Source organism: Cebus imitator, unplaced genomic scaffold (assembly GCF_001604975.1).
Source record: "Cebus imitator isolate Cc_AM_T3 unplaced genomic scaffold, Cebus_imitator-1.0 Scaffold33, whole genome shotgun sequence".
In the NCBI taxonomy this organism is placed as follows: domain Eukaryota; kingdom Metazoa; phylum Chordata; class Mammalia; order Primates; family Cebidae; genus Cebus; species Cebus imitator.
This window is the reverse complement of record NW_016107348.1, coordinates 7,021,187-7,048,409: the sequence shown is the minus strand read 5'-3', so window position 1 is coordinate 7,048,409 and position 27,223 is coordinate 7,021,187. Positions and strand designations below refer to the sequence as shown.

General features: G+C 34.2%; 2 protein-coding genes and 1 non-coding gene across 4 annotated transcripts in view; 2 read left to right on the top strand and 1 right to left on the bottom strand.

Annotated features, from left to right (window-relative positions):
- TPR (translocated promoter region, nuclear basket protein) overlaps positions 1–23,032 on the top strand; it is a 61,373-nt gene extending 38,341 nt beyond the window's left edge. The window contains exons 37-52 of the mRNA XM_017524533.2: positions 151–359; positions 1,456–1,728; positions 2,485–2,633; positions 3,229–3,312; positions 7,073–7,273; positions 8,098–8,229; positions 8,497–8,587; positions 10,538–10,722; positions 11,792–11,860; positions 11,970–12,064; positions 13,614–13,720; positions 15,282–15,377; positions 15,514–15,670; positions 17,715–17,833; positions 20,524–20,619; positions 21,376–23,032. Coding sequence (XP_017380022.1) covers positions 151–359; positions 1,456–1,728; positions 2,485–2,633; positions 3,229–3,312; positions 7,073–7,273; positions 8,098–8,229; positions 8,497–8,587; positions 10,538–10,722; positions 11,792–11,860; positions 11,970–12,064; positions 13,614–13,720; positions 15,282–15,377; positions 15,514–15,670; positions 17,715–17,833; positions 20,524–20,619; positions 21,376–21,431 — 2,119 coding nt within the window. The 3' untranslated portion in view covers positions 21,432–23,032. The remainder of the gene's footprint in view (positions 1–150; positions 360–1,455; positions 1,729–2,484; positions 2,634–3,228; positions 3,313–7,072; positions 7,274–8,097; positions 8,230–8,496; positions 8,588–10,537; positions 10,723–11,791; positions 11,861–11,969; positions 12,065–13,613; positions 13,721–15,281; positions 15,378–15,513; positions 15,671–17,714; positions 17,834–20,523; positions 20,620–21,375) is intronic.
- Positions 21,126–27,223, bottom strand: part of PRG4 (proteoglycan 4) — a 17,705-nt gene continuing 11,607 nt past the window's right edge. Inside the window, exons 8-14 of one of the 2 annotated variants that reach the window (XM_037737082.1) lie at positions 26,223–27,223; positions 25,515–25,592; positions 24,241–24,377; positions 23,806–23,962; positions 23,023–23,220; positions 22,501–22,632; positions 21,126–21,719 (exon numbers count right to left, since the gene is read on the bottom strand). The exon at positions 26,223–27,223 is cut by the window's right edge and continues 12 nt beyond it. In XM_037737082.1, the coding sequence (XP_037593010.1) occupies positions 21,622–21,719; positions 22,501–22,632; positions 23,023–23,220; positions 23,806–23,962; positions 24,241–24,377; positions 25,515–25,592; positions 26,223–27,223 (1,801 nt within the window). In that variant the 3' untranslated portion in view covers positions 21,126–21,621. The remainder of the gene's footprint in view (positions 21,720–22,500; positions 22,633–23,022; positions 23,221–23,805; positions 23,963–24,240; positions 24,378–25,514; positions 25,593–26,222) is intronic. The other variant, XM_037737081.1, reaches the window with a different exon arrangement.
- On the top strand, positions 23,474–23,577 carry LOC119470546. The gene has a single exon (XR_005199455.1). It is a non-coding gene; the product is annotated as a U6 spliceosomal RNA (small nuclear RNA).

Here is a 27,223-nt window from a genome sequence, read left to right as displayed (position 1 = left end):
TAGTTTTTAATGCTTAAATTCAAAACAGCTTTAATAAGGTTCTGAAATACTTAGTGAACAAAAAAATAAGAGACCTGTACTCACTATGTTTTAAAAAGTATTTGTGTAATAATTTGTTATTAATTATTCTTGAATTTTTTCCTCCATAAGTGCCAGCATATCAGATCCACCAACAGCCAATATAAAGCCAACTCCTGTTGTGTCTACTCCAAGTAAAGTGACAGCTGCAGCAATGGCTGGAAATAAGTCAACGCCCAGGGCAAGTATCCGCCCAATGGTTACACCTGCAACTGTTACAAATCCCACTACTACTCCAACAGCTACAGTGATGCCCACTACACAAGTGGAATCACAGGAAGGTTAGTACAATAATACAGATATGATTGGACTGATTGCCTATTTAGATGTATTATGAGAAAATGACAGTAATTTTGAAGATAAATGAAGCATCCACTACAGCTGAAATTAGACGTCATTGTAAAAATCAGCTAACTAAAGAAAATGAGGAGCTTTTAATATTTGAAGTACAAATATTAAATTTTTATTTTAATATTTTAGTTTAATATTTGAAGTACATACTTCCCAGAACTTGCTAATGAGCCGATGTCCTCCTTTCTTTCCTTCCTTTCTGCTATGCTTTATTTTTAAGCTAAAGAAGGGTGAAAATACAGCATGTTTAACTAGGACCAAAATTTTCACTCATAATGACTAAGAATATGTGAAATCCACTTTGGAAAATTATACTAAATTACTGGCTCAACCAAACATTGCTTTCTCACTGAAACTGACCTTTTCATTGCTTTCTTCAATTTTTTCCCATGGCACTTTGTTGCTCATTACAGCAATTACAACTTCGTATTTTATTCTGTGGTATACATGCCTTTTTATTCCACTACATTGAGCTCCTTAAGGGCAAAAATCTTGGCTTCTTACTGCCTAACTCCACAATAGGTGTTCATTAAAACTTTGCTACATGCATATTTCTTTAGATTCTTATCTTGACAAATGTTAGAATTCAGTAAATTATTTAAGTATTTCTGTGCTATGAAAGTACAGAATGTTTTATTTCAGTTACGCCAATAAAATATTTACTAAATATTTTACTAATTAAATTTACTGTTATGATATCAATTAAAAACAAAATGATGCTTAATGAAGAATGCTAATTTTACTTTGAGCTTAATTTCATTAATTTTATTCAATAGTAATTTAAATGAATAGATGCAAAATTAGTGTCAGATATTTATTTAATTCAGCCAACATTTTATTGCGTGCTACCGTATCAGTTACACAGGGAATACAAAAATGCATAATGCATTACGTTTACCCATAGTTTGTCTGCTAAGCGCCAAGAGAATCTATGCAAAAGGTGACCTGTAACATGGAATAGGGAAGGATAATTTCAGCTTTGATAAGAATAGAAGGCTTACATTCAGCATTATAATTATTTTTCAGCTATGCAGTCAGAAGGCCCTGTGGAACATGTTCCAGTTTTTGGAAGCACAAGTGGATCTGTTCGTTCTACTAGTCCTAATGTCCAGCCTTCTATCTCTCAACCTATTTTAACTGTCCAGCAGCAAACACAGGCTACAGCATTTGTGCAACCCACCCAACAGAGTCATCCTCAGATTGAGCCTGCCAATCAAGAGTTATCTCCAAGCATAGTAGAGGTTGTTCAGAGTTCACCAGTTGAGCGTCCTTCTACTTCCACAGCAGTATTTGGCACAGGTAAAATTAATTTTAAAATGAAGTTAGAATTGACTTAGGCATTTATAAGATCTTGGGTATGTATCTTGAGAATTCTTTGTACAAATGAAGTTAGAATAGACAAATATACAATTACAATATCTTGGATGTAATACATATCTCAAGTATTCTTTATGCATGCTTGCTTTCTACTAGGTATTAGAATGAATGAATGTATTACTAATATTTTATTTCATGTTTACTACTGAATAGGACTGTTTTAGGTCAGTTGTCATTAAGATGGATTCTTCCTCACCAGTTTTTTTTTTTACTGATTTTACATATTAAACAGTGCAAAACATGTTGTATATAACTTAACGGAGGTCCAGAGGACTAAAAGATACCTAAGATAAGACTATGTGTAAATTTTTTCTTATTCAAGGAGTCCTGAGTTTTATAGAAGGTCCCATGTAAACTTTGTAAACATCAATGTATTAGTCAATCTCAGTGCCTCAGATCTATTTTAAAAGTTGGCTGGCTTTATTAAGCAAAGCTTGGGTTAGTATAAAAACATCAATTCAGAGTATAAGTTGCTCTTTGTTTACCCATAGCTTAGCAGGAACAAATTATGTTGATGGACATTAATCTAGGACTTACTTGATTGATTGTATTTTAGTAATCTGTACGATTAAATGTTTACTGTGTTCTCCTTTAGTTAAGTGACCATATTGGCTAAGTTATCTTTATCTAAATTGAGTTACTTTCGTGCTCTAATTGAAGATTTATGTAATTTCAAAGTTTCGGCTACCCCAAGTTCTTCTTTGCCAAAGCGTACACGTGAAGAGGAAGAGGATAACACCATAGAAGCATCAGACCAAGTCTCTGATGATACAGTGGAAATGCCTCTTCCAAAGAAGTTGAAAAGTGTTACACCTGTAGGAACTGAGGTGTGTAAAGTTCTGTTTATGTTAACTTTACCAGTAGAGTTAAGGTACTCTTTTCAGTTACAGCATGATGAAAATTAACCCTGGGGCCAAAGTTTATTATCTGGAAAATACTTTTATTAACCTTTCTACAAAGATTCCACTGACAACCCAGGTATTATTGCCAACCGTGTTTTATATTCTTGCATATCTTTAATTGAATTTGTTTCTATTTCAATAAAAAACAGTTATAAAAACATAAGTTGGAATTCCATTTCAAACTTTTTAAGTCTCATGGACATAAACTGTTAGCTGCTGTCTTTTTCTAAGATTAACCAAAATTATATTCTTTTTTTGTTAAGAATAAATTGTAATGAAGTAGGTTTCAAATCAGACATTAAGGCTACTAAATTAATTTTATTAGCATGTATTAGGGTTCATAAATCTTACTTTGTGTATACTGAGGAGGAATATGATTATAATTTATAAATAAAAACATTTATTTTCCTGTAGTTTCATAAAATTATAGATTGGAAGGGTTTTTTCAAATGAGAGAACTAACAAACAGGTAACCTTTACTACACCGATATGGTTAATATATTTGTGTATTATGATACAGGAAGAAGTTATGGCAGAAGAAAGTACTGATGGAGAAGTAGAGACTCAAGTATATAACCAGGATTCTCAAGATTCCATTGGAGAAGTAAGTAAAAACATATCTAAAGAAGCATACTGTTGCTTTTTATGAATGAAATTAGCTTTGACAAATTGAAACATTATTTGGTCTTTTTTTTTTTTTTTTTTTTTTTTTTTTTTTTATAGTTAATGGAATATTACTAGAATTAATCATTGCAGTGTTTGCTTTCTTTTACTCATACGAGTTTAGTGTACTACCTTCTAAACTTGTATTAAATAAATGTTTTTGTTCGTTTATAGCACAGATTTCCAGATATTTTAGAGTTGTGAACCAGGATTCACTGTTTTAATTACTTGGGAAGCAAGAGTGCTGGTTACATCTTGAGTTAATTCATAGTGCCCCATTTGCTGGTTCTCTTACTCCCCTGTATTATTTCCTTTACAGAATTAAAGTAATCCATAAAAGGAAATGTATTTGTACACTTCTTCATTTTTTGGACTCTCATTGAGGCTCCCCTAGCGGAAAGAATATAGACCCTGAAGTTACAAAGCATGAGGTTTCATTCCTAGATCCACCACTAGGAAGCTGTGTGACTGTAGGCATGTCATTAACTCCCTGCATTGTCTCATTCGTCAAAAAATATAATTTTTAAGATTGTAAAATACCTAAAATAGTACCTGCCACATATTAGACACTCAGAATATTATTACTTTCCTTTCTTCCCTCTGTCCCACAAAATGAGAATTCATATTGTCATCCAGAAGACCCCCCAGGGTGGCTAAATACTGTTTAATAGAAAGGAGAACTTTATTAGTGATACCATTTTGCTGACGAGGAAGAGATAGTCTCCAGTGTGGGCCAAAGGTGTTCTGTCTTCACACAGGGAAAGGACAGGTATGGTTTTATGCCTCACAGGGTCCTTATTACACAATAGAGTCATATATATTCATCAGGTTTTGGGGGAAAGCTGTACATATTTATGAGGGGAACTGATCACATGCACCATAGGTAAACATAGATAACATGCATCTCATATTCACTTTGGGGCAGGGTTTTAGCACTAAATTGAACTGGAATTTGACTGTTTACGTCAAAAGGTGACCTCCAGGACACAAAGACAGTTTGTGTGCAGCCTCTCTAAGCAGACTGAAACTAGCTTAAGATGTCTGCAGTTGCTTGCCAATGCTCTCTACAATCAGAGCTGTAGTGGTCTGGATTGTAAATCAGAGATAGGAGTCTGATAATTTGCCCGATAGCTCCAATTAAGGAGTTTACGTAAGGTGTATTTTTTTTATTGTAACCATATGAATTGAGAAATGTGTCATGCCAGCCAGGCCGTGAACCCTTGACCTTTGATTAACTTTTGTTTCCTTAACCTTAGGGTCTGTCTTAGTTGACGAAAGGGCATCTATTTTGGTCTCTCAGATCACAATGATAATAGTTGAAATACCAATATTTAACACAGAACTCATTATGCGAAATGTTGATCTAAGAAATTTTTATTAAGTAACTAAATCTTCATTATACTTTATAGTTATGGAAACTGATACTCAGGTAAAGTAATGTACTAAAAAGTTCACTATGTTGGAGCTTAGATTCAAACCCAGGCTGTGTAGTTTTCAACTGTCCTCTTAAGCTTGAAACAGTACTTTACTCTGGAGAAACTGTCTGGATCATCTTATGCTATAATTATTTTATCCATGTAAAATTAAGAAATTGTCTCAAACTAACCATAAATAGCCATATTGCAAGTAAATTTTAGTTTCTTAGATGCATTAATTTTGTTAAGTTAATTTTACCAGCTTTCTTTGACTAAAAACACTAAACTGAATCTTTAGATGAATATGTAGTACAGGTTGAACATCCCTAATTTGAAAATTCACAACTTTTTGGGTGCCAGAATGAAAGCCACATGTGTAATGTTCCACACCTGACTTCATGTGATGGGCCACAGTCAAAACTTTATTTTATGCACAAAACTATTAAAAATATTATGTCAGATTAACTTCAGCCTATGTGTATATGAAACGTAAATGAGTTTTGTGCTTATGCGTGGATCTTATAGATATCTCATTATAGATATGCAAATACTCCAAAATCCTAGAAAATCCAAAATCTGAAACACTTCTGGCCCCAAGCATTTTGGATAAGGGTTATTCAGAGTGTACTATAAATGACATCTTTTTCACCTGTCTTTCAGAGAGCATTATTTCTGAAGAACATAACAATTTGAAAATAATAAGATGTGAATTTCTACTTTATTGTCAGACTTGGTTAAATTATACTGAAATCTTCTGTGAAAGCTTTTTCTTCAAATTGGCAAAATTGTCTGTGACTCCAAAGTACCATTTGGATTTTTATTCCACCCTTCTAACATTGTCTACTGAATGTATAACAGTTCATTTTTTCTGATTTTCTGACAGTGCAGCAGATGTTCTTTATTAAGTGTTGCTTTTCCTGAAATAAGCATGTCACTTTGAGGCACTTTTTAAAATAATACTATGACTTACTCATTGTTTCCATTATGATATATGTAATTTTTTTATGAATGTCTTAGTTTAAAAGATATTATTGCGGGCTTGTGTAAAAAATTGATTTTAGTGAGTGCTTAAGCCAAAAAGACATTTAATTTTTGATAGTAAATATCAGAAATGTAATTAAAATAGTAGTTTATGTCAGAAGTTAACAAAAAAGAATTGTGTAAATAGATTGAGCAAGGAATTATTTAGTATCTATTTATTTTGGTTTGAAGCCTTGGAATAATTGGAGTTTGGGGGAAGGAAAAGCTGTTTGTAAAAAGACAATGATAATAACTTATGTATTCAGTGCATTTCCTTGTAAAAAGACAATGATAATAGCTTATTTATTCAGTGCATTTCCAAATTACTTCTAGTTTGGGAAAACCTTTTTAAACATTGCAGGCCCATGAGTATTTTTTTTTTTTCTGACTTTCGTCTGCAGCTGTACTGTGCACTAACCACACTGGCTATTGAGCAGCTGAAATATGGCTGTCCAAATTGATATAAGGTATACATCAGATTTTGAAGACTTAGTAGAAATTTTAAATTGTAGAAATATTTGTTTAATAATTTTTACATTGAGTACAGGTTGAAACAATATTTTGGATATAGTGGTTAAGTATATTAAAATTGATTTCACCTGTTTTTTTTAAATAGCTACTAAAAAATCTAAAATTACATGTGACATATATTTCTGTCTCACAGCACTGATACACAATATCACAGTAGTAGTTTTGAACACACATATATTCATTTATTTTTTTCTCTTTTTCTTATTGGAGTATTAACCAATAAGATTTATAATAATTCTTCAACAGGAAGACATTAAAGAAACTGAAAGGTTCATCTTCTTTCTTCCAAAATACTTGAAATTTCATTTTTAAAATTAAATGCAGCCAGGTGAGGTAGCTCACTCCTGTAATCTGAGCACTTTGGGCAGCCAAGGCAAGCAGATCACTGAGGTCAGGAGTTTGAGACCAGCCTGGCCAACATGGTAAAACCCTGTCTCTACTAAAAATACAAAAAGTAGCCTGGCTAATGGGGGTGCCTGTAGTCCTAGCTACTCAGGAGGCTGAGGCCAGAGAATTGCTTGAACCTGGGAGGCAGAGGTTGCAGTGAAACAAGATTCTGCCATTGCACTCCAGCCTGGGAAACAACAGTGAGAGTCTGTCTCAAAAAAAAAGTTAGATGCTACTAATCAATAAGTATTCATTAATCTTTACTTTGACCTATAATAATACCTCATACAGTTTTAGGTGTGTTTTTAGGGGCTTTTAATTTTTTATTTTACTTTTTTATTTTTAAAGGGAGTTACCCAGGGAGATTATACACCTATGGAAGACAGTGAAGAAACCTCTCAGTCTCTACAAATAGATCTTGGACCACTTCAATCAGATCAGCAAACAACAACTTCATCCCAGGATGGTCAAGGCAAAGGAGATGATGTCATTGTAATTGACAGTGATGATGAAGAAGAGGATGATGATGAAAATGATGGAGAACATGAGGTAAATTTGATTTGAAATCAGCTAGTGTTTTTAAACTATTAGATGAAATTGCTCAAATCCTTGAGATTGCTAATGCATTGGTAAATTCCGGTTCCCCACCAGCTTAGATTATATTGTTATTCTTCTGTCTTAATTAGTTCAGAAATCAACATTTTATAATGAAAATTAGTGTAGAGCCAGTGATAGAAAGCCCATTTAAAAAATTATTTTTGTTTTTTTGTTTTTTTTTAAATGATTGATGAGTCTTTTAAGTCTTATTGATAAGTGATGGTGTGACTTTAAATGTAACTGCTATGGTTGCTGGAGATAAAAAGAAGAAACAAAAATTGTTTTTGTTTCCTCTTTGAGCCCCATAGTCCATTTTTGTCACTGAAGTGTATATTATGTATATGTATAGTCAAATTTTGTATTTTATTTTGGGCTTTAATTCTATATTGACAGCTTCTCATTTAGGATTCTTTCATTAATAAAGCAACATTTTTTTAAAGCTCCTGATATAGTGTAATTTTATCGTTTTCTTCAATTTCACCTGTTTAAATTTAGAATTAAAGTGGACCACTTGACGTTTTGTTGACATCTAAGGTCTATATTATCTTTGAACAATCTCATGCAAACAGAATTCAGAATTCATCATTATTGTACTAATTCCAGTACGTGTCACAGTTGTGATATTTGGTGCTGCTCTACTAATTCCATACAACTCTCAGGACAGTTTCTATCTTCTGATATTAATGAGTCACTTAAATTTCTAGATTTGGATCTAGACATGCAGAGCTTGTGGCCCATATTCTAAACTTATTTATACCTGCGGAATTTTCTACTAGGACTACGAAGAGGATGAGGAAGATGATGATGATGATGAAGATGACACAGGGATGGGAGATGAGGGTGAAGATAGTAATGAAGGAACTGGTAGTGCCGATGGCAATGATGGTTATGAAGCTGATGACGCTGAGGTAACTGGCTAGAATTTTGAACATTCATAGCTTCTAAGAGCTTGCTTTAACTTGCCATTTTCCAAAGATAGAGAAAGACCTTTGAAATTCACTAAAACCTTTGGGAGATTTGTTCATTTGTTTTGTTTTTTGTTGTTATTGTTGCTTATTTGTTTTTGCTGTGGTTTGGTTAACTATTCTTTAAACATATTTATTTTATTTTTGGTTAATTATTTTTTAAACATATTTATTTTATTTGAGCATTATGTTATCACACTTTGTTTTTAGGGTGGTGATGGGACTGATCCAGGTACAGAAACAGAAGAAAGTATGGGTGGAGGTGAAGGTAATCAGAGAGCTGCTGATTCTCAAAACAGTGGTGAGTTTTTTTATCAGTCTTTCTTGAATATCTCGTAGTATTTTCTAAACTAGAATTGCACTTAATTACAATCTATAAATTTATTTAGTGAATTGGTGAGGAAGAGATTGGCTCTTGTTCTAGCTCTGTGACTGTTAGGCTCTCATAAAAAGTCTGCTATATTTATGACTGTTAGATGCTGTCATTATACTCTGTTCTGCCTTACTGGGCTGCTGTAAGATTCAAACACATTTATAATGCTGTATGCTGCCGCTGCTCTTAAGAGGAACAATTAAATTAGGGACTACTTGTAATAGCAGTTCACAACCAGAAGAGGTCAGTCCTATCAAGCGGCATGCTTCGATTTGGGGCTATTGGAACTTTGCAGTGTCATCTGTTTTTCCAGTGAGTAAAAGATCTGGAGCAATACAGCATATATTTTGTTAAATCTTGGAATTGATGAGTCCTGCAGGTCCATTAAAAACTTGTGGGCATTAAAAGACTATGGAACTTATTGCAAATAATTTTATTTTGAAATGTGTATTAAAGAATTTGTGGTTATCTGGATAATAGATAATAATTAACAACTAATACTAAGCCAAAATCATTAGTGTTGACATAGTAAAACCTCAGATGTTTAGACTAATGGGAAATATTGTGTCTGGGTTTCTGTAGAGGCCTGAGTATTTAAAAGGGCAAGGTATATTCTCATTTGAACTAATATAAAGCAAGAGTAGACAAAAATTTAAACTTTTAAATTTTGTAAGAGAAAAATATATTAATGAATGTTAAGCCATATAATAAGTAATACTATGCTTACTTTTAAAGGGAGATGAGAAATTGATATACTTTGGACAACAATTTACATTTTACAAACAATTTGTAGATTAAGAAACATTTTTGTGTATCACATAGTTGAAATATAGAGGGAGGAATTTTTGCCACTCTAGGTACTATCACTAAACATTTTTTGAGAGCAAGTATTAATGACCATTTTTCCCAGATATAAGATACGTAATAGATGCTCACTGATTATTTGTGAGGATCTCTCTCTTCTTCTTTCTCCTTCCTTCTGTCCGCCTGTCCATCCTTCCTTCTTTCTTTCCTATTTTTTAATTTTCATTTTTGCAACCAAGCAAAAATAGGCTTAGTGCCCTGAATAAAATTAATGGATAGATATGAATACATTTCAAACGACTTAACTTGTATTGAATTATTTAATTCTTACGGTGAACTTAATAAGGTTTAGGTACCAATGAAGAATCTGAATGACAGAAGTAAAATAACTTGAGGCCACATAGCTACTAAAAGCTCTAAGTATTAGAACAAGGATCTGAATCTCTGAAATTCTGTGACATCCTGTTCAACTTTTCGTAGTGGAAGACAGCTTCTTTTGTTGCTGTGCTGTATGTAGAAGAATATGCAGACAATTGAGAGACTGTTAAAATTCAATATTCGGGAAAATCAAAAGATTAAAATATAGTTGTAAGGCTTTTCTTTTGTCTTTATCATATTTGATTGTTATACTGATTCTCTAGTGGTCTAACCTTTAATTTGCCTACTTTATTAAAAATTATATAATCCAAATTTATTAAATTTTAATTTTACTTTATTATTAAATGTTTACTTTATCATGTGTTGGGCTAAGAGCTTTATGTTCATTATCTGAAATCTTTAGAAAAATCATTTTAGAAAAACCATACTTGGAGGTTACCTTTGCTCTGTTAACCAAAAAATGGACTCAAAGAGGTTAAGAGAGTTGCTTACCCAAGGCCACACAGCTGCTAAGTGCAGATCCCATTATCTCTGGGTATAAAGCCCACATTTGTTTCCATCACACCTCACTACTTTACTTCTGAAAGTATTAGTGTGGTGAACATTCCTGTTGGCAAGATTTATACTAATAGGGATTGTCCAGGTATTTTTGTGGTAAATTTAGTAGTTCAAAAGTAAGCTTCTCTTTTCCTATAGGTGAAGGAAATACAGGTGCTGCAGAATCTTCTTTTACTCAGGAGGTTTCTAGAGAACAACAGCCATCCTCAGCCTCTGAAAGACAGGCCCCTCGAGCACCTCAATCACCAAGGCGCCCACCACATCCGCTTCCCCCAAGACTGACCATTCATGCTCCACCTCAGGAGTTGGGACCACCAGTTCAGGTACTGAAACTACTGGTCATTATGAAAAATGAACTTGGAAAAAAATCACTGCTTTTCTCCCTTTCCGTTATGTATTTCTCTCTTGGTTTTTTAAATTAGAAACCCCATGAACTTTTTGGTATCTTTGCACATTTTTATAAAATTCTTTGAACTGAAACTAATCTCTGAGTGATATTAAGAAAGGCAAGGTTTACTAAAAGTTGTGCATCTATTGAAATGATTATAGTTATAGCAAATAAAATTCTGTTATTTCTCAAGTGAAAAAAGAAAAATTTGGGGGGATTTTAATTAAAGTACATTTTAGCAGCTCACCACTATCTGAAAGTTTTGTTCTGTACATTGCATGCATTTGTAAACGATAACGGAATTTCTGTTGTACTTAACAGAAGAATATTTTTTCTGTCTTTTTTTGATAATCACATATTTTAACTTTTAAATTTAATGAAGGTATGTATGAACCCTTACATTTATAAGGTAGTAGGTTTGGGCATCTGTTAATCAGAACCACTTGCAAAAGGAGTAGGAAAAGTACAAACATTCTATTAATCTTGCTTAAGTTTTACCCTACGACATAGTACATGTAAACACTGTCAAGCATAGAGCCTGCTAAAGTACCACTAGTGAAAATAACTTCATGATGGGAAAAAATAAAGTCTTAAAGGATCATTTATAGAAGCTGCAAAATATATCCAATCTATTCGTTTAGTATTGTCTTAACTGGAAAACAGTTTATAAGATAATACTGCTGTTTGAACTCCAAAAGAGTACTTGCCAACACTTTTAACTAAGGAAATAGGAATTAAATTTGTTTATATACAAGATGATATCATAAATTGGCTTTAAGTATTGGTTAATAACTGATCTGTTGGTTAAGAGAATGTTTTTTATTGGTTAATATTATAGACTGTATAATATTTGTCGTTGATTAAAAGTGATTTCTTGGCAGGTTTTCCTGAGAAAATGTCCTAATAACATATCTGCTGACTGTTTTGTTGACAGCATAATAAGTGTATTTTTTGATATTTGATGTTTCTTAAAACAAATGCAATTTCTTTTTCTTGACATGCAGAGAATTCAGATGACCCGAAGGCAGTCTGTAGGACGTGGGCTTCAGCTGACTCCAGGAATAGGTGGTATGGTAAGTACTTACCCATTATGTAAAAGTAATTCATTTCTTCAGCAAATATTTATATAGTCCACGTGTATGGTGTTTTGCCTGTTAATTCTGTTTTCTCTCTTTGTTTTAGCAACAGCATTTTTTTGATGATGAAGACAGAACAGTTCCAAGTACTCCAACTCTTGTGGTGCCACATCGTACTGATGGATTTGCTGAAGCAATTCAGTAAGTTAATGAAACAGAAACATATTTTGTAGCTAATCAAACTTCTAGTCTTTCTCTGTTGGGGTAGGTCAGTTGAGGATGTATTATTAGGGAAAATTATACAGAGGTGAATGAAATACAGTTACTTCTACCAAGAATTTTGAATTTAAAGACAATGTAAGAATGGTTAGGAACATGGCCTCTAGAGTCAGAATGCCTGTGTTTGAAACCTAACTACTGTTAAGCAATAGGCTTTGTTAATACAAATGAAGAAGTAATTTATTTCAACAATTAAGGAAAAAGAATATGAGATGATTTAATGGGGATGATATTGAATTCAGTCTTGGGGAAGAATAGCATTTATTGAACATTTTCATTCATTAATTTATGTAATACTCATAACTTAGGAGTATAGACACTATTAATGTTTTCATCTTACATATAAGTATACTGAAGCATAGACATGTTAACTAATTTGCCAGAGGTCAGACAGCAACAAAGTAGCAGTTTTTAGTTTCAAACCAGTTAGTCTGGCTGTAGAACCTATGTTAAGTGTTGTGCTGTACCATGCCTCTTAAAGGACTGAAAGGCTTTGCATGTGAAAGTATACACATTTATTTGTGGCTAAGGTAGTAGTTGCGTAACAGGATGTATTTGAAGATCAGAATTCTAAACTTTCTACAAACTTGGGGAAAGGTTGATTGTTCTGTAGATATGGTAACATGGCAGTTAGAATGAGTTTTAAACTTGCTCAGTTAGCCACAATTTACCTTGGCTAACACATTTTTGCAAGCCAACCAATCAGTTTCAGCTCCTTCCCTCTGAAAGTCAGCATTCGGGAACAGACTCATTCCAATAAATACGCAGAATTCTGAATACCAGCAATCAACAGCAATTTCACTCAAGCGAATGTCACTATTCCTGTGCTTCTAGCAGTCGCACTTCCTGAACTCCATGTTTCCTAAAGACATTAATAGCTCACTAGCTAAGGAAAGATAGGATAAGGAGGAGTAGGCAGAGGAAAAAATAATGCTGAGTTTTATGTCCTGAATTATAGGCAGAAAGGTAAATGATAGGGTATTGATAAGGGAGAAAGCAAGTTTTTAGCTATCTAATTTTAGAATTTTCCTAAACCTTGGAAGCTAGCTAGTGAACTCCTAATAAGCTAGAGTGGTGACTTGATTTAGAAAAATCTAAGATAAAACTTTGTCTTGTGACTTCATTCTAACTCTTTTTGTTACGTCTCATATTGAGTTTGTGTTGCTTTTAATATATCTATGTGAGGATATCTGAGACATTCAAGAAATGTGAGGCATAGTTCAGGAGAGCTGAAAGTTATTTATATATAAATCACAGGTTATTCTTATTATTACTAAACTCATTGACAGCTGATGCTATAAAAGGGTTTTTATGAGTAAGAAACCTTTCAAAACAAATAGACTTTATTTTCAGTCTGTTTCCTTCCCAGTTTGTTGATGTTAATTATTCCTTCTTCCTATATTCTTTCCACCATTGTGGTTTAAACAGGTTACCTTTAAATTTCATCTTAAATTAGTTATTGTCCATTTAGTTCCCCACAGGTTGCTGGTGTCCCTAGATTCCGGTTTGGGCCACCTGAAGATATGCCACAAACAAGTTCTAGTCACTCTGATCTTGGCCAGCTTGCTTCTCAAGGAGGTAAATAGTTAAACCTTTAGATCTCCCAAATTTGTATGTATTTGGTAATAAGCTATTGCAATGTGATATAAGTGGGTTGGGGGGGGCAAAAATAAATATTAAAAAATTGATATTTAAGTAATCTGTTTGCTAATTTATTTTTAAAAAGCTATAATATACTTATTAAGCACTGCCTTACATCTTTTTTTTCCGATAAAGTTCTAATGCTTCTTTAAGCATAAGGATTAGCTTTTATCTCTTCTGGCTCCTAGTGTAATGTCATACATGTCATAAGTATTCAGGAATATGTGTTGAATCAGTAAATGCAGGTATTACTAGCCATTTTAAAGTTGTTGGAAGGAATGCAGCATGTTTTCTGTTTACAGCTTGACACTTACAACATTCCTAATTAAATATACAAGACTAGTTGTGTTTTTCGTATTCACATTACTTAATAAAACAAAAAAGGTCAAAATATGTGGAGAAAAATGACTACTACATTAAGTAGTAGAATTAGCTAGTTTTCTATATGTGAATTATGCTATTTGTGGAATTGATTAACTTTTAATCCTCAGTTGGAATTTGTATTGCCCTCTCTATTTCTGGGGAGCTGTCTGGCACTTTGTAAATGAATAGAGAATGCATACTATAGTGTTTTATAATAATCTCAATCTCTAGCCCTCGTAAAAGTCCTATAAGGTAACATTGGCTTGTTTAGGATATTAGCTATAACACCGAAGGCCTCTACTTAGATGAAATTGTAAGTTGACTTTATAAGTTTAAAATGTTATGTGATTTTGTGACTGTATGTTAGTAAAATTTCCTAGACTTAGGCATCAGATCTAGGCTTAAATTGGAATGCCAACACTTACTAAGCTGTGTAACCTTGAGGAGACTGCAAAGTAATTAAATTTCTTGATCTGCAGTTTCGTTAGCAAAAAGAGGGATGATCAATAATACCTTGCTATTTTGGTAAGGAATAGAAAACAACATAATACCTAGTAGTTCATAGTTGGATACTCAATAAAATTCGCTTGTATGAAACTCTAAAATGTTTTAAGGGCACTTTAATTAGCGTTAGAGAGTTTAAAGGATGCCTTTAAATTGTATTTAACATTTTGAAGCCCAGTGCAGTGGCTCACACCTGTAATCCCGGAACTTCGGAAGGCCAAGGCAGAGGATCACTTGAGGCCAGGAGTTCAAGTGCAGCCTGGACAACATAGCAAGACCGACCCCTGTTTCTACAAAAATGAAAAATAATTAGTTGGGCATGGTGACCTGTGTTGGTAGTCCTAGCTCCTTGGGAGGCTGAGGTGGGAGGATCACTTGAGCCCAGGAGTTGGATGCTACAGTGAGCTATGGTAGTGTCACTGCACACTAGCGTGGGTGACAGAAGAAGACCTTGTCTCTAAAATAAAAAATAAAAGTTTGAGAGATGGATTTTTGCTTGATGGAATAGTTAAATTGTGGGCTTTAGCAAAGTTGTGTGTCTCCAATAATATTTTTCTTTCAGATCCCTGGCTTCTTGCTGACAGTTTTACGTTTTTTTTAGTCATTCGTTAATACTCAGAATTGTCTTTAGGTTTAGGAATGTACGAAACACCACTGTTCCTAGCTCATGAAGAAGAGTCAGGTGGCCGAAGCGTTCCCACTACTCCACTGCAAGTAGCAGCCCCAGGTAGGGTTCAAAGGCAGAGAGTAGGTTCTGTGTTTTATTGGTAAAATGAAACCCTATGAAATATCTTCTGGCTACAAATTTGATAAACCACAAAGTTTTAAAGTTCTGTTTCTTTTCTTGCCTTTTCTTTTTAAAGTGACTGTATTTACTGAGAGTACCACCTCAGATGCTTCGGAGCATGCCTCTCAGTCTGTTCCGATGGTGACCACATCCACTGGCACTTTATCTACAACAAATGAAACAGCAGCAGGTGATGATGGAGATGAAGTATTTGTGGAGGCAGAATCTGAAGGGTAAAAGTGTATTTTGTAGTTTTTGCTTTTTTCAGCAGACTTTTACATTTGTTTTCCTTTAGCCAAAAAAAAAAATCTGCTAAGCAATAGCATCTTACAAAAAAATAAGCCAAACCATATATTTTGAAAAACTATTTTGCTTGTAGCAATATATTTTAGATCTTGGAGATTATTATGGAAGACAAATACTGTTAAAAACCATTATCTCCTTGAAAATTGCCTTATGTATTCTAGATCAAATTATTTCTTTGAAAGTACTATTACTATTCCATTAACATAGCTGTTTGGGCTTTTTCCTAAGAAGTCTTTCTCTGAAAATTAGGAATGTCAGGAAATGACTCACTTTCCATTTAGCAGTAGACTCTCAAGTGATCCTCACTTATTTATGAAATATAGGCTTCATAAAAATTAGAGACATTCTAGTAGCTTACAAGCCATGACTACGTGTTTAATGCATCAGTTGTAAAGAAAACTCAACAAAAGAAATGTTTCATGACAAGTTCTTCGGATTTGTTATTATTATTATAATTTAGAAGCCAAAGGTAATGGAGTGATTTAATGGAAAGAACCATTGGATGGTGACCTTAGAAAAGATGATTTTCAAAATGGAACCTATTTTTTTTTAACAGATGGGGACTTGCTTGTCACCCAGGCTGGAGTACAGTGGTGCAGTCACAGCTCACTGCAACCTCGAACTCCTGGCCTCAAGTGATCCTCCCACGTCAGACTCCCAACATTTGGGATTACAGGCATGAGCCACTGTGCCAAGTCTAATTTTTAATAAAATGAAAAGGTTGGACTACCTCATAATCAGAAGCATAGCTAAGAAGTAGAACCCAGATTTCTTAATAGAACTCAAGGATTTATTTTATTTAGCGACTTTTTTTAGAGTAATTATAGGCCAACTCTTGTATATGATGACAAAAGCAGGTCTGTTGTGATTCTTTTGTTATTCTTTAACACAGTGCTGCTTAATTTTGAGAGGTTACAGACCCTTTCTAGCTGACATTAATTCTGTACCACATATGTAAGTCACTTTACAAATGTCATTTCTAACCTATAGAGTATCCCTGTTAAGCATTGTCTCTATTATGCAAATAAGAAAGCTGAGGCTGATAGCATGTTAAAATAACTTGCTTAAGCTGCACTACTTGGGAAGCAGCTCAGAATGGATTGGAAGCCCTGACTTCAGCCCATACTGTGTATACTTCACCAACAGTATTCAGTTTCGGCTCAGTCCTGGGAGATACTCAGATGAATTGTCAGTTAATTAAGTTTGCAAATAACTTAAACTGGAGCAGATTCATGTTATTCTTGTACCATCCCCCTCATTTGTGTCTTGAAAGGAAGAGAGAAAGATGGAGTTGTAGCCACTGAGCCAGGAATTTTATATACCTACTGCCTATGTCATCTGGGCTAGAGCCCGTGGTTTAGTTACTAATATACTATAGAGATAGGCGCATCTCTGGAGTTGATCTTTACTATAAGTCAAAGGGTTTGGAGAACATTGATTATAGAAGCATTTTCCTGATTGATGAAAAAATAACTCAGTTATGGTCATCTACCCCTGCTAGACGATTATACAGTATATTATGTAGCATGCAGTGTGTTATGTAGTGCTTAATAAAAATAAAATGAAATAAAAAATCAAAAAAAAAAAATAGTGTGACTTGTGAACTTTTTAATACCATGCTTTCCTAAAATGTTTTGAGATTTATCAAAATCTGGACCATATATTTTCTTATGAGTGTCAAGAATGTGAACGTCCTTGTCAAAAGGAAAAAGAAAACATAAAAAGAGGAAAATCATAAACTAAAATTGGAACATGTCATAGTGAGAAAAGGAGTGAGGAAAAAACAACTGCTTAAACTGTTTTCTCCTCTGCTCCTATGAAAAATATATATGGTTACCAAATCAGTCTGTAATTTTTTTCTTTTAAGGAAGCTCTGGATTACTTAAGTGATGAAATAGATTTGAAAGAGTAGAAATAGGATAGGCTCTAGAATCAGTTTTATATTTTCTAATTAATTTTTCTTTTCCTTAGTATTAGTTCAGAAGCAGGCCTAGAAATTGATAGCCAACAGGAAGAAGAGCCGGTTCAAGCATCTGATGAGTCAGATCTCCCCTCTACCAGCCAGGATCCTCCTTCCAGCTCATCTGTAGGTGGGTCCCTGCACTTGACTACAATACAACTTTTATACATCAAACTTGTTTGTGAAAATACTGCTTTATTAGTAACAAATTAATAATCCTTGTTTCCTTTATTTTAAAATGCTTTATTTAAAAGAGAAATTTTATTATTAAAGTGAATTTGGTTTATATTGAAATCATTATTCTAAGAGTATTCTGGCATCGATAATAAGAAATATGGACATGGTGGATCCATCCCAAAAGAATAGCTTACTCATGTTTCATCTAGAACAATGGTTGTCGACAGATGTTCTGTAGAGCTCTTGGGTCTTTTAGAGGTGCTATGGGGGTTGTAGTTGATGGGTACACTGGGAGGGAAGCTAAGTAGTGCTAGGGTGTGCCAGGCCCCTTGCCTCTGTTTGAACCACAGCAGCTCCATTTTTATTTATTCTGCATACTGAGGTTCTACATGAGATTTGATGTGGAGAGTTGAGGTGTAGGAGTTCTGTTGCTTAAAAAAATTGTTTAAAATTTACTGAGGTAAACAGTTTCAGAGTTTGGCTTTTCAAATTTTCGAAGTTAATTTTTAAAAAAGATGTATTATTCCTGTAATAAAAGTTTTTTTTAGAATGACAGCATTTACTGAACACTTACTGTGTATCAGGCAGTGTTCTGAGCCCTTTACCTATATATACTCATTTGATTTTCACAACTCAATGTGATAGATATTCATCCACATTCTATAGATGTGGAGGCTCAGGCACAGAAAGGGTGAATAACCTCTTCAAAATGAAATAGCTAATAAGTAACGGACAAGCAACAATTACACTGAAGAAGTCTGGCTCCAGAGACTCCACTCTTAAACAATACAATGTGCTAGCTTATCTATCTCAGATTTTTAGACAGAGAATTATGTTTATTATTAAGGATTTACAGTAGTTGGTCATTCACTCTGATTATTTTAATTTTGAATGGTTTACAGTGGTAATTCTCAAACTCTGCCCTAGAACCTTCAGATTTTATGGCACACCTGCTCAGTTATTTATTACTTTTTTAAAATCACAGAACTTTGCTATCCCAAGATCTCTTCCCCTGCCTCTCAGCTGCTTTGATGTGACACATCAACCTGTTGGCTAGCCTCCCTAAGTTCAGATCTAATATCTACCTTTTCATATCTGGTAACTTTAAATTTCTGTACATTTATGTAATATAGATACTCATAACTAATCTTGCAATCAGGATTTAAAATAATGTATGTAAATTATAGAACCATTTCATAGGCAGTAAGGCTCAAAAATTTATAACTATCATATTAATAATTACTGAGCTTTTGTGCCCCCAGTTATATTTTGATGTCCCATAAAAATTGGCTTCCCTCAAGAAAATTGGCACTTACTATATCTTATCAGAACTTTCATGAGAAAATACGGTTGTTGGTCCCTTTGAAAGTATAAGATGAAATTAAGATGTCTTTAAATTTATTTGATAATGTAAAATGTACTTCCAAGTAGTTATTCATTTGGTCAACAAATACTTGATAACGTAGCAGGCAGTTTCATAGTAAGCATCACTAAGAGAAGGTGACATTTAAGTAACGACCTAAAAGAAGAAAGGGATCAAAGCTGGGCAGTTATTTAATAAATAGCATACTGGATCGAAGAAAATATTAATAGATGTCAAGTCTATAAAGCAGCAGGTGTCTGCTTGTGTTCAGGGTCAACAAGGAGGCCCTGTGCCTGGAGCAGAGTGAATGAGAACAGAGACTAGCAGGAGATATGTTAGGGGCGGGAGAGGATAGATCAAACACATCATTGTAATTGCCTTGGCTCTCTCATGGATACCGGGAGCTATTGGAAGGCTTCACGCAAATAATGACCTGACATTATCTGATCAGTTTGGCTGCTATGTACAGAAGGGATTGGAAATGAATAGTGGGCAGAAACAAGGACAAACTTTGGAGGCTATTGGAGTAATTCAGGAAAAGATAGTGGTGGCTTAGGTGAATGGTAGAGTTGGGGTTGTGAGAAGTAGTCAGATTTGGGATATATATTTAAATTTGAGCATTCAGGATTTGCTAATGGTTGCATTCGGGGTGTCTGAAAAAGAAGAATCAGATATAATTTGTGTTCTATTGTAGGCTATTGCTGAGGGACTTGATATTTTGTTTTCTATTGTATTTCTCAGCACCTGGCACTATGCTTGATACACGAGGAGTGAAGAAGTAAATATTTATTAATATAAGTGAAGAAATGAAAACAGTCAAGTGCTTCTGTTTTTTTCTGAGGCAGTATCTTGCCTGTTTCTCAGACTGGAGTACAGTGGCTTGATCATGGCTCACTGCAGCCTCAACCTCACCTGGGCTCAAGTGATCCTCTAGCCTCAGCCTCCTAACTGGGACTGTAAGCATGTTTTGCCATGCCCAGCTAATTGCTTTATGATTTTGTAAAAATAGGGTCACGCTGTGTTGCCCAGGCTTGTCTCCGACTTCTGAGCTCAAGTGATCCTCCCATCTTAGCCTCCCAGAGTGCTGCTTTTATTGTTGTTGTTGTTGAGCCATTTTGGTTTGTTAAATGTTCCTCGTTGTTTAAAAAAAGAAAGAAATATTGAAAGCAAATGGACAAGTCTGCATCTTATTCATGCATTCATTTAGTAATTAGTTTGCATCATTATAAATGCTTTCTCATTTTTCACTTCCTTTTCTTTCATCTTACTGTTTTTTGTAGATACTAGTAGTAGTCAACCAAAGCCTTTCAGACGAGTAAGACTTCAGACAACATTGAGACAAGGTGTCCGTGGTCGTCAGTTTAACAGACAGAGAGGTGAATTTCTAACATAATTGGATTACATGATAGAATGTGGGAGTGTAATAAATGGAACAAGTTTTCTAATCCTTAAGCCTCCAATTTACTTTTTTTTTTATGTTCCAAGGTTTTATTAAATAACATGTTGAGTAAGTGATAATTTACCCATCTGTAAACTTCATGTAGACAGATTTGTATACCTTAGGTATATAATAAGTATATGCTTATATTTTATATTGATTTCTTCCTTAGATGTTAAGATTTGGAAAATATAAAGTGTTATATTTTATACATGTCCTTCCAAATTAAGATTTTAATATCCTTCCAAAATTATAGAATTAATTTGTAAATTATAAAATTATATTTTAAATATATCCTTCCAAATTAAGATTTTACATATCCTTCCAAATTAAGATTTGGAAAATATAAAGTGTTACAGCGTTATATTCATTTGTTGTATCTCTACCTATTGTCATTATATTGTTAAATTTTTTTATATAACAGGATAAAGCTTTGTGATTATGTTTTAGCTAGTAAAAATGTAAAATTTTAGTATGTCCATGTTTTCCAGTGTAACTGTTAAAATTGTCCACATGTCACAAAAATATTAATCTGCTTGTAATAATTTCCTTTGAAGTTGTGGAATACCCAATAGTTTTATATCCACAATGCCTACATATTCTTTATAATGAACTAGAGTAAGTGAATACACTAGGTTTGAATTCTTAAAAGATGTATTCAATTTGATTCTATTTTTTTTTTTTTCTTTTACAGGTGTGAGCCATGCAATGGGAGGGAGAGGAGGAATAAATAGAGGAAATATTAATTAAATGGTCTGTAAACAATAACAACTGTGAATAAGATTGTCAAATCTGTTAGTGTAATGATTGTCAAGTTTAAAAACATTTTTATATTTAAATTGGTATACTTGTCTCAATATTCTTTATTAATAAAATGTTTTTCAGTGTCAAAATTTATTATTCTTTTCTTCATTAGTTGACTCCTCCTTGTCTCATCAGTCTAAGGACAGTTGTACCAAACTTTGGATAGCGTCTGCCCAGAACGAGTAGTTATTGCTCTTGCTGTTCTACTAGGCACATCCATGTTATAGTATTGATCTAAATTGAAAAGAAAACATTTTTTTAGTTGAAAACAGTGCCCAAACTAAAAAATAACTGTGTTGACTGTTAACGCTCTGACAGTATTTATCATTTGAATAGAGATGTTTTTACTCATTAATTTGAACTTTCTAACAAAAAGAAAAATAATTTCCTTGACTTTTCAACCTTTCAGCTTTTTTGACGTTTCAAAAGATTGACCTTTCACCATCTTTTTGTAAAATCAGGTTCAACTCTCCTTAATTAAGTGAGCATTTAATAGTAACCAAATTTGAAAAAATAATTTACTTGGGTTTTTTTAAAAAAATACCTGCTGATGTCATTCATATTATAGAATTACAGGCGGAATAACTTAGATTTCTGGGCATTTCAAAGAAGAGCATCCTGAGTAATATAATTTAATTAATAAAATTAGTTTCTCAGGAACTTCTTTCTGATCTTACAGACTTTGTAATGATGCAAATCAGTATGACCTTGTTTGCAACAAGGTTATCTGTTAAATGCCACAAATGACTGAAATAAAATACTATCATCAGTAGCAAGTTTAGTAATTGGATATTTTATTGTAACCTCATGAAGTTTAGAGCAGAATTGAATTGCAATGCCATTCAGTTTAATTGAAATGAAAGCAAAAGTCTTAGCTCTTTTCCATAGCAATTAGAATAAGTATCATAGTGTAACTTTTCACATTCAGTCATCATTGCAGCCAGCATATTTACTTTATCTTCATATTTTCACAAATGATACCGCCTCCTTGGGAAGCTATTAGTTAATAACTTACCTTTAGAAAAGGCATAGTAATCATAGCCGTCAGGTTTTCTGATATTAGGCAGTGCTATAGCTGAAGTAACCATATTTGGAAGTCCTCTCCACAGTGTACTCACTTTAACTTCATTATGAAGGAAATCTGTAGCTGACAAGTTTAATAAACAAAATACCAGATTAAAAGGCAATGCACTGTCTTGGAAACAGCCAGACAGTTCTGAGTTTTAATCTGATTTTACCCTCTGATGTACAACTATTGAGGGTTGTAGATTGGTATATAATGTTCTTGTTAAGAAATACTTGATAAATAGTATTGGTTATAACTAACAAACCTGAATAAACTGCTTTCCTTACCCACAAGGAAAAAAAAGCATTGGTCTTTGTTATTCACTAAGGCAAGTGGATGAGTTTTTCATCAGTAAACCTAAATTATTAGGGCTGTTTGATCAGTATATATATTTCATAAGCCTTACTGTATAAGAAACTGTATTACATCTACTTTATGTTTAAAGATTTTTTAACACAATAAAAATGTTACCTTTGTCTTGATAAGGCAGTCTGACAGGTGAATAGTGAATTCTGATGGTGTGTGTTTGAGAAGGTCCAATAGCACGTTCAAGGCGACGTCTCCTAACCTGTGTCGTTTCTCCGTACACTGGATAATTTAGAGCAGGCCTTCTTCCAGGGCACTTCTGTACAGGTTCCTGTTTATAAATATACTTCTGAATGTTGCCACCTGTTATGTATTAGAATATCACATGGAAAATGAAAATTAATATGAATCCCGTCAGAAAAGGTGGAAAAGAACTTTTACATTGCATAAGAAGCAGTCCATTTTGTTCTTATTTTTCATATAATATGCCAATGTTAATGATGGCTATTAGTCAAGAATATTATAAAAATAATTATTAAGCCCTGAAATATTTGTTGACTGAATAAATGCAGCAGATTACACAGTTATATTTTTTAATTTCAACTGAAAGTGACAAGAGCTCACTTTGGTAGCACATATGCTAAAGTTAGAATGATGCAGTGATTAGCATGGTCCCTGAGCAAAGATAACATACACATTTGTGAAGTGAAAGTAAATGATGACTTTCTATCTGTGACCTGAAAACTCAAATGAATTGTGATTTGCCTGTCAAGAAGACTCAATAAAAATTGAGGGCCATAAGAATACTACCCTCAATTTTTATTTTTTTTTCACTGAAAATATTTGATTCCACCCATTAAAGATAACTTTTGACAATAAACCCAATAATAAATGAAAATACTGAGTATAATTCTTTGAAAGTTTTGTGATCTCAGTTATGTAACATACCTCTCTTGAAAAAATACACAGATTCAGGCCGGTTTTTGTATTTAGCTATTGAAAGCGCTGCCACTATTTGTCCAGTTAGTCCTCTAAATCCTTTTACAATTGGTTTGGGATACCCTGCATCTTTTATATCATTGGTAAAACGCCAGTACTGAGAATCCTGAGAATTTAAAGGGGTAAATGGTGTTAGCAACTTTGGGGAAAAAAAAAGATTAGGAACTCATTTCTAGATTCCACTATAGAACATGTTAACCTAGTACATGGGTTGAATGTTGACCATTAATGTTATCAAATTGCGTTGAATTATGATTACATTTTGATGACAGAGTAGTTTATTTAAAAACGGGGACATTTATATTGGAGGTTAAGGTGATTAATATTGTAATAATGCAGTTAGAAATTATAATTAAATTTCTCTCATGAAGATATTTGTGTTACCTTAAAGAAGAAAGTTTTTCCTTCACAGTTGCACCTAGTAAAAACAGTATCAATAGGGGAAGGAATACCCCAAACTTCAGTAATTCTGCGAGCTGGAGATGGTGGACTGAATGGACTTAGCATCCAGAAATAGTGACCTAAAATTTAAGGAAAGACATCAGCCTGCAAGTTGAATGCTAAAACCTAACACAAAAGAAACCAAAATGAAAAAAAAAAATGTTTTCATAAAGAAAAACATAACTTATTTTGTGACTAGAAGTTTAGTCAGATGCAAAAGGTAGTATTTGAACATTTCTGAGAGCAGGTATTTCCCAAGTCTGAAATTTAGCACAACCTTAAAGATATTTTAGTTTTCTAGTTTCTTTACAAAGACCCCATAGGTTGGGCCAGGTGCAGTAGCTCACACCTGTAATCCTAGCACTTTGGGAGGTCAAGGCAGGTGGATAGCTTGGGCCCAGGAGTTTCAGCATGGGCAACATAGCAAAACCCTGTCTCTTAAAAAAAAAAAATACAAAAATTAGCCAGGCATGGTGGCACATGCCTGTAGTCCCAGCTAATCAGGTGGCTGAGACAGGAGGATAGCTTGGGCCCAGGAGATTGAGTCTGCATTGAGCTGTTATTGTGCCACTGTACTCCAGTGTGGGTGACAGAGGGAGACCATCTCAAAAATGAGCCTTTTGGCTTTGTGACTTCCAGTTACTTATCTCTCTAGATCTCAATTTCTTTCTTTTAGAACTAAGGAATTATAATTTAATGACTAACATTTCTTTAGCCTCTACTGTACAAGTGTAAATTGTTTTCAGATTTAATCTAAATATGTATTAAGACTGGACTAGCAGAGTGTACGGCAGAGAATTAACATGAAATAACTTCTTACTCTCCCACAGAGAGTGTAACACTTTTGAACACATCACAATTGAGATGTTATTTTCCAATAAAGCAACAAGTACACATGCTGGTGTCATTTCATTTGATATGAAATTAAAATTTGAACTACCCTCCCCCCCCAAAAAAAAATATTTGAACTGCCTTTTAAAGCTTAACAGTAGGAAAAAACCTCAGTAGTTTCAGTTTAGGGTCTTGGTTTTGTTTTGTTACTTTGTCTAATTTTCTTAATCCAGTATTTCTGTTATTACCTTCAGATTCTCCTGTGGGGTTTGTTTACTAGTCGGATTCCCCTCCAGAAAACAACCCAAACTAGCACTCTTCCATGGCTTTGGTTCTCATAAATGCCAAAACAGAATGATGAGAAGAAAAATGTGTACCCAGCTCACCTCGGAAAGCAACTAATGTCCCATTGCGCAAAGTAGTCAGTCCATCTACTGGCTTACCATTGCATATATTGGTCTCATCTAAACAAATTAACAAAACAGAAATAGGACAAAATGAGAAAAGTATGCATGTTCTTTTCAAGTTTTTTCACAGGATTCTATTTCCTGTTTACCTTTTCTAAGATCTTTAAGGACACAGTTTGAGGTGTTTGCATCGTTACATACTTGATAATTTTACTTAAAGATGATAAGTGTTATATGAAATAATTTATGAATGGGAATGGGCCAGGTTGCCTTGATCTTCATGTAAACTAGACATTTATTGGATGTATGAACTGAGTGTAAAATTGCATCTTTCAGTTCTAATTGCCCTCTTATTGGGTTAGTTTGGAAAATAATACTACAAACTTTGGCTTTGCATTGTACTTCTAAGAATAGACTCCCAACTAAATTTTTTTGACCTTCTATATACCATCTGCTGCTCACAGACACGTGCTAAATTCCTAACCCTAAATTATTACTCTATTTTCTAGATAATGAATGAGCTTACTATGGTTACGCCTCTGCTTATCTACAGGGAAGCTGTAAAACTTCACAAGTTAACAAGGTCAGGTAACGTATCTCAGTTGAGTGGTAACTAAGGCATTCTGGTTCAGATAGATGTAAACTAACATTACCAGCTTTAAAATGAAAATAACTGATTCTTAATACCTGAAAGCATGGGATTGATGAAAATGCCTTGATTGGGTACTCGCAGTAAGTAATCCACGCCTGGAACAACTATAGGCGTGAACACATGGGGCCTGAAAATCATGTGAGGTGTTTCTCCGTCAGCACCATTTGCACCTTCATTCTTTGGATTTACTTCAACTAGTCTGGAGTCTGGAGTTTGGTTAGGCCTGGTGGTGGTTTGGATCATGGCTTCTGCCACTGTTGTGGTAGGGTTCAATTCTGGCATTGTTGATGTCATCTTGTGGGGAGTTGGTGTCGTCTTCGGTTTTCTCACTCTAGGTGTTGTTTTTGGCTTTTTGGTAGAAGTGGGCTTTTTGGTAGAAGTGGGCTTTTTGGGTGCTTTGAGGTTTTCTTGGGTGCCTTTTGGCTTTTGAGGTTTAGGAGTTGTCGCTTTAGAATTAGTAGCTGTATCTTTTGGGTTAGCTGTTTGTTCAGGTGTGTTCATAATCTCAGTTGTAGCAATTGTCTTTTTTGTTGTAGTAGTTACTTTGGGTGCAAGAGTAGTTGCTCTAAGAGTAGTAATTTTGAATGGTGTGGTATCTTGAGTTGTGGTAGATGTTACCTGTGTGTTCGTACTTGTTATTTTGGATTCGGTAGTTTTTTCTGTTGTCTCCTTTGTCATCTTAAGTGCAGCAGTTGTAGTTTCAGGTGTAGTACGTATGTCTTTTTCTGTTTTGTCTTTAGCTGTTGTAGGCATTTCAGGGTTAGTCAATGCAGGAGTCTTAGTTGTGGGTTCTACAGAAAACTCAGGAGTTGATTCATCGGGGCTCTCGGTGCTAGTGGGAGGCTCCATGGTGGTAGCTGGAGTAGAGACCTCTGAAGTGGTTGGAGGAGGTGTCTCAGGAGTAGTTGGAGCAGGCTTCTTAGGGGTAGTGGGTTCAGGCTTCTTGGGAGTAGTGAGTTCAGGCTTCTTGGGGGTAGTGAGTTCAGGCTTCTTGGGGGTAGTGGGTGCAGGCTCCTTGGGGGTAGTGGGTGCAGGC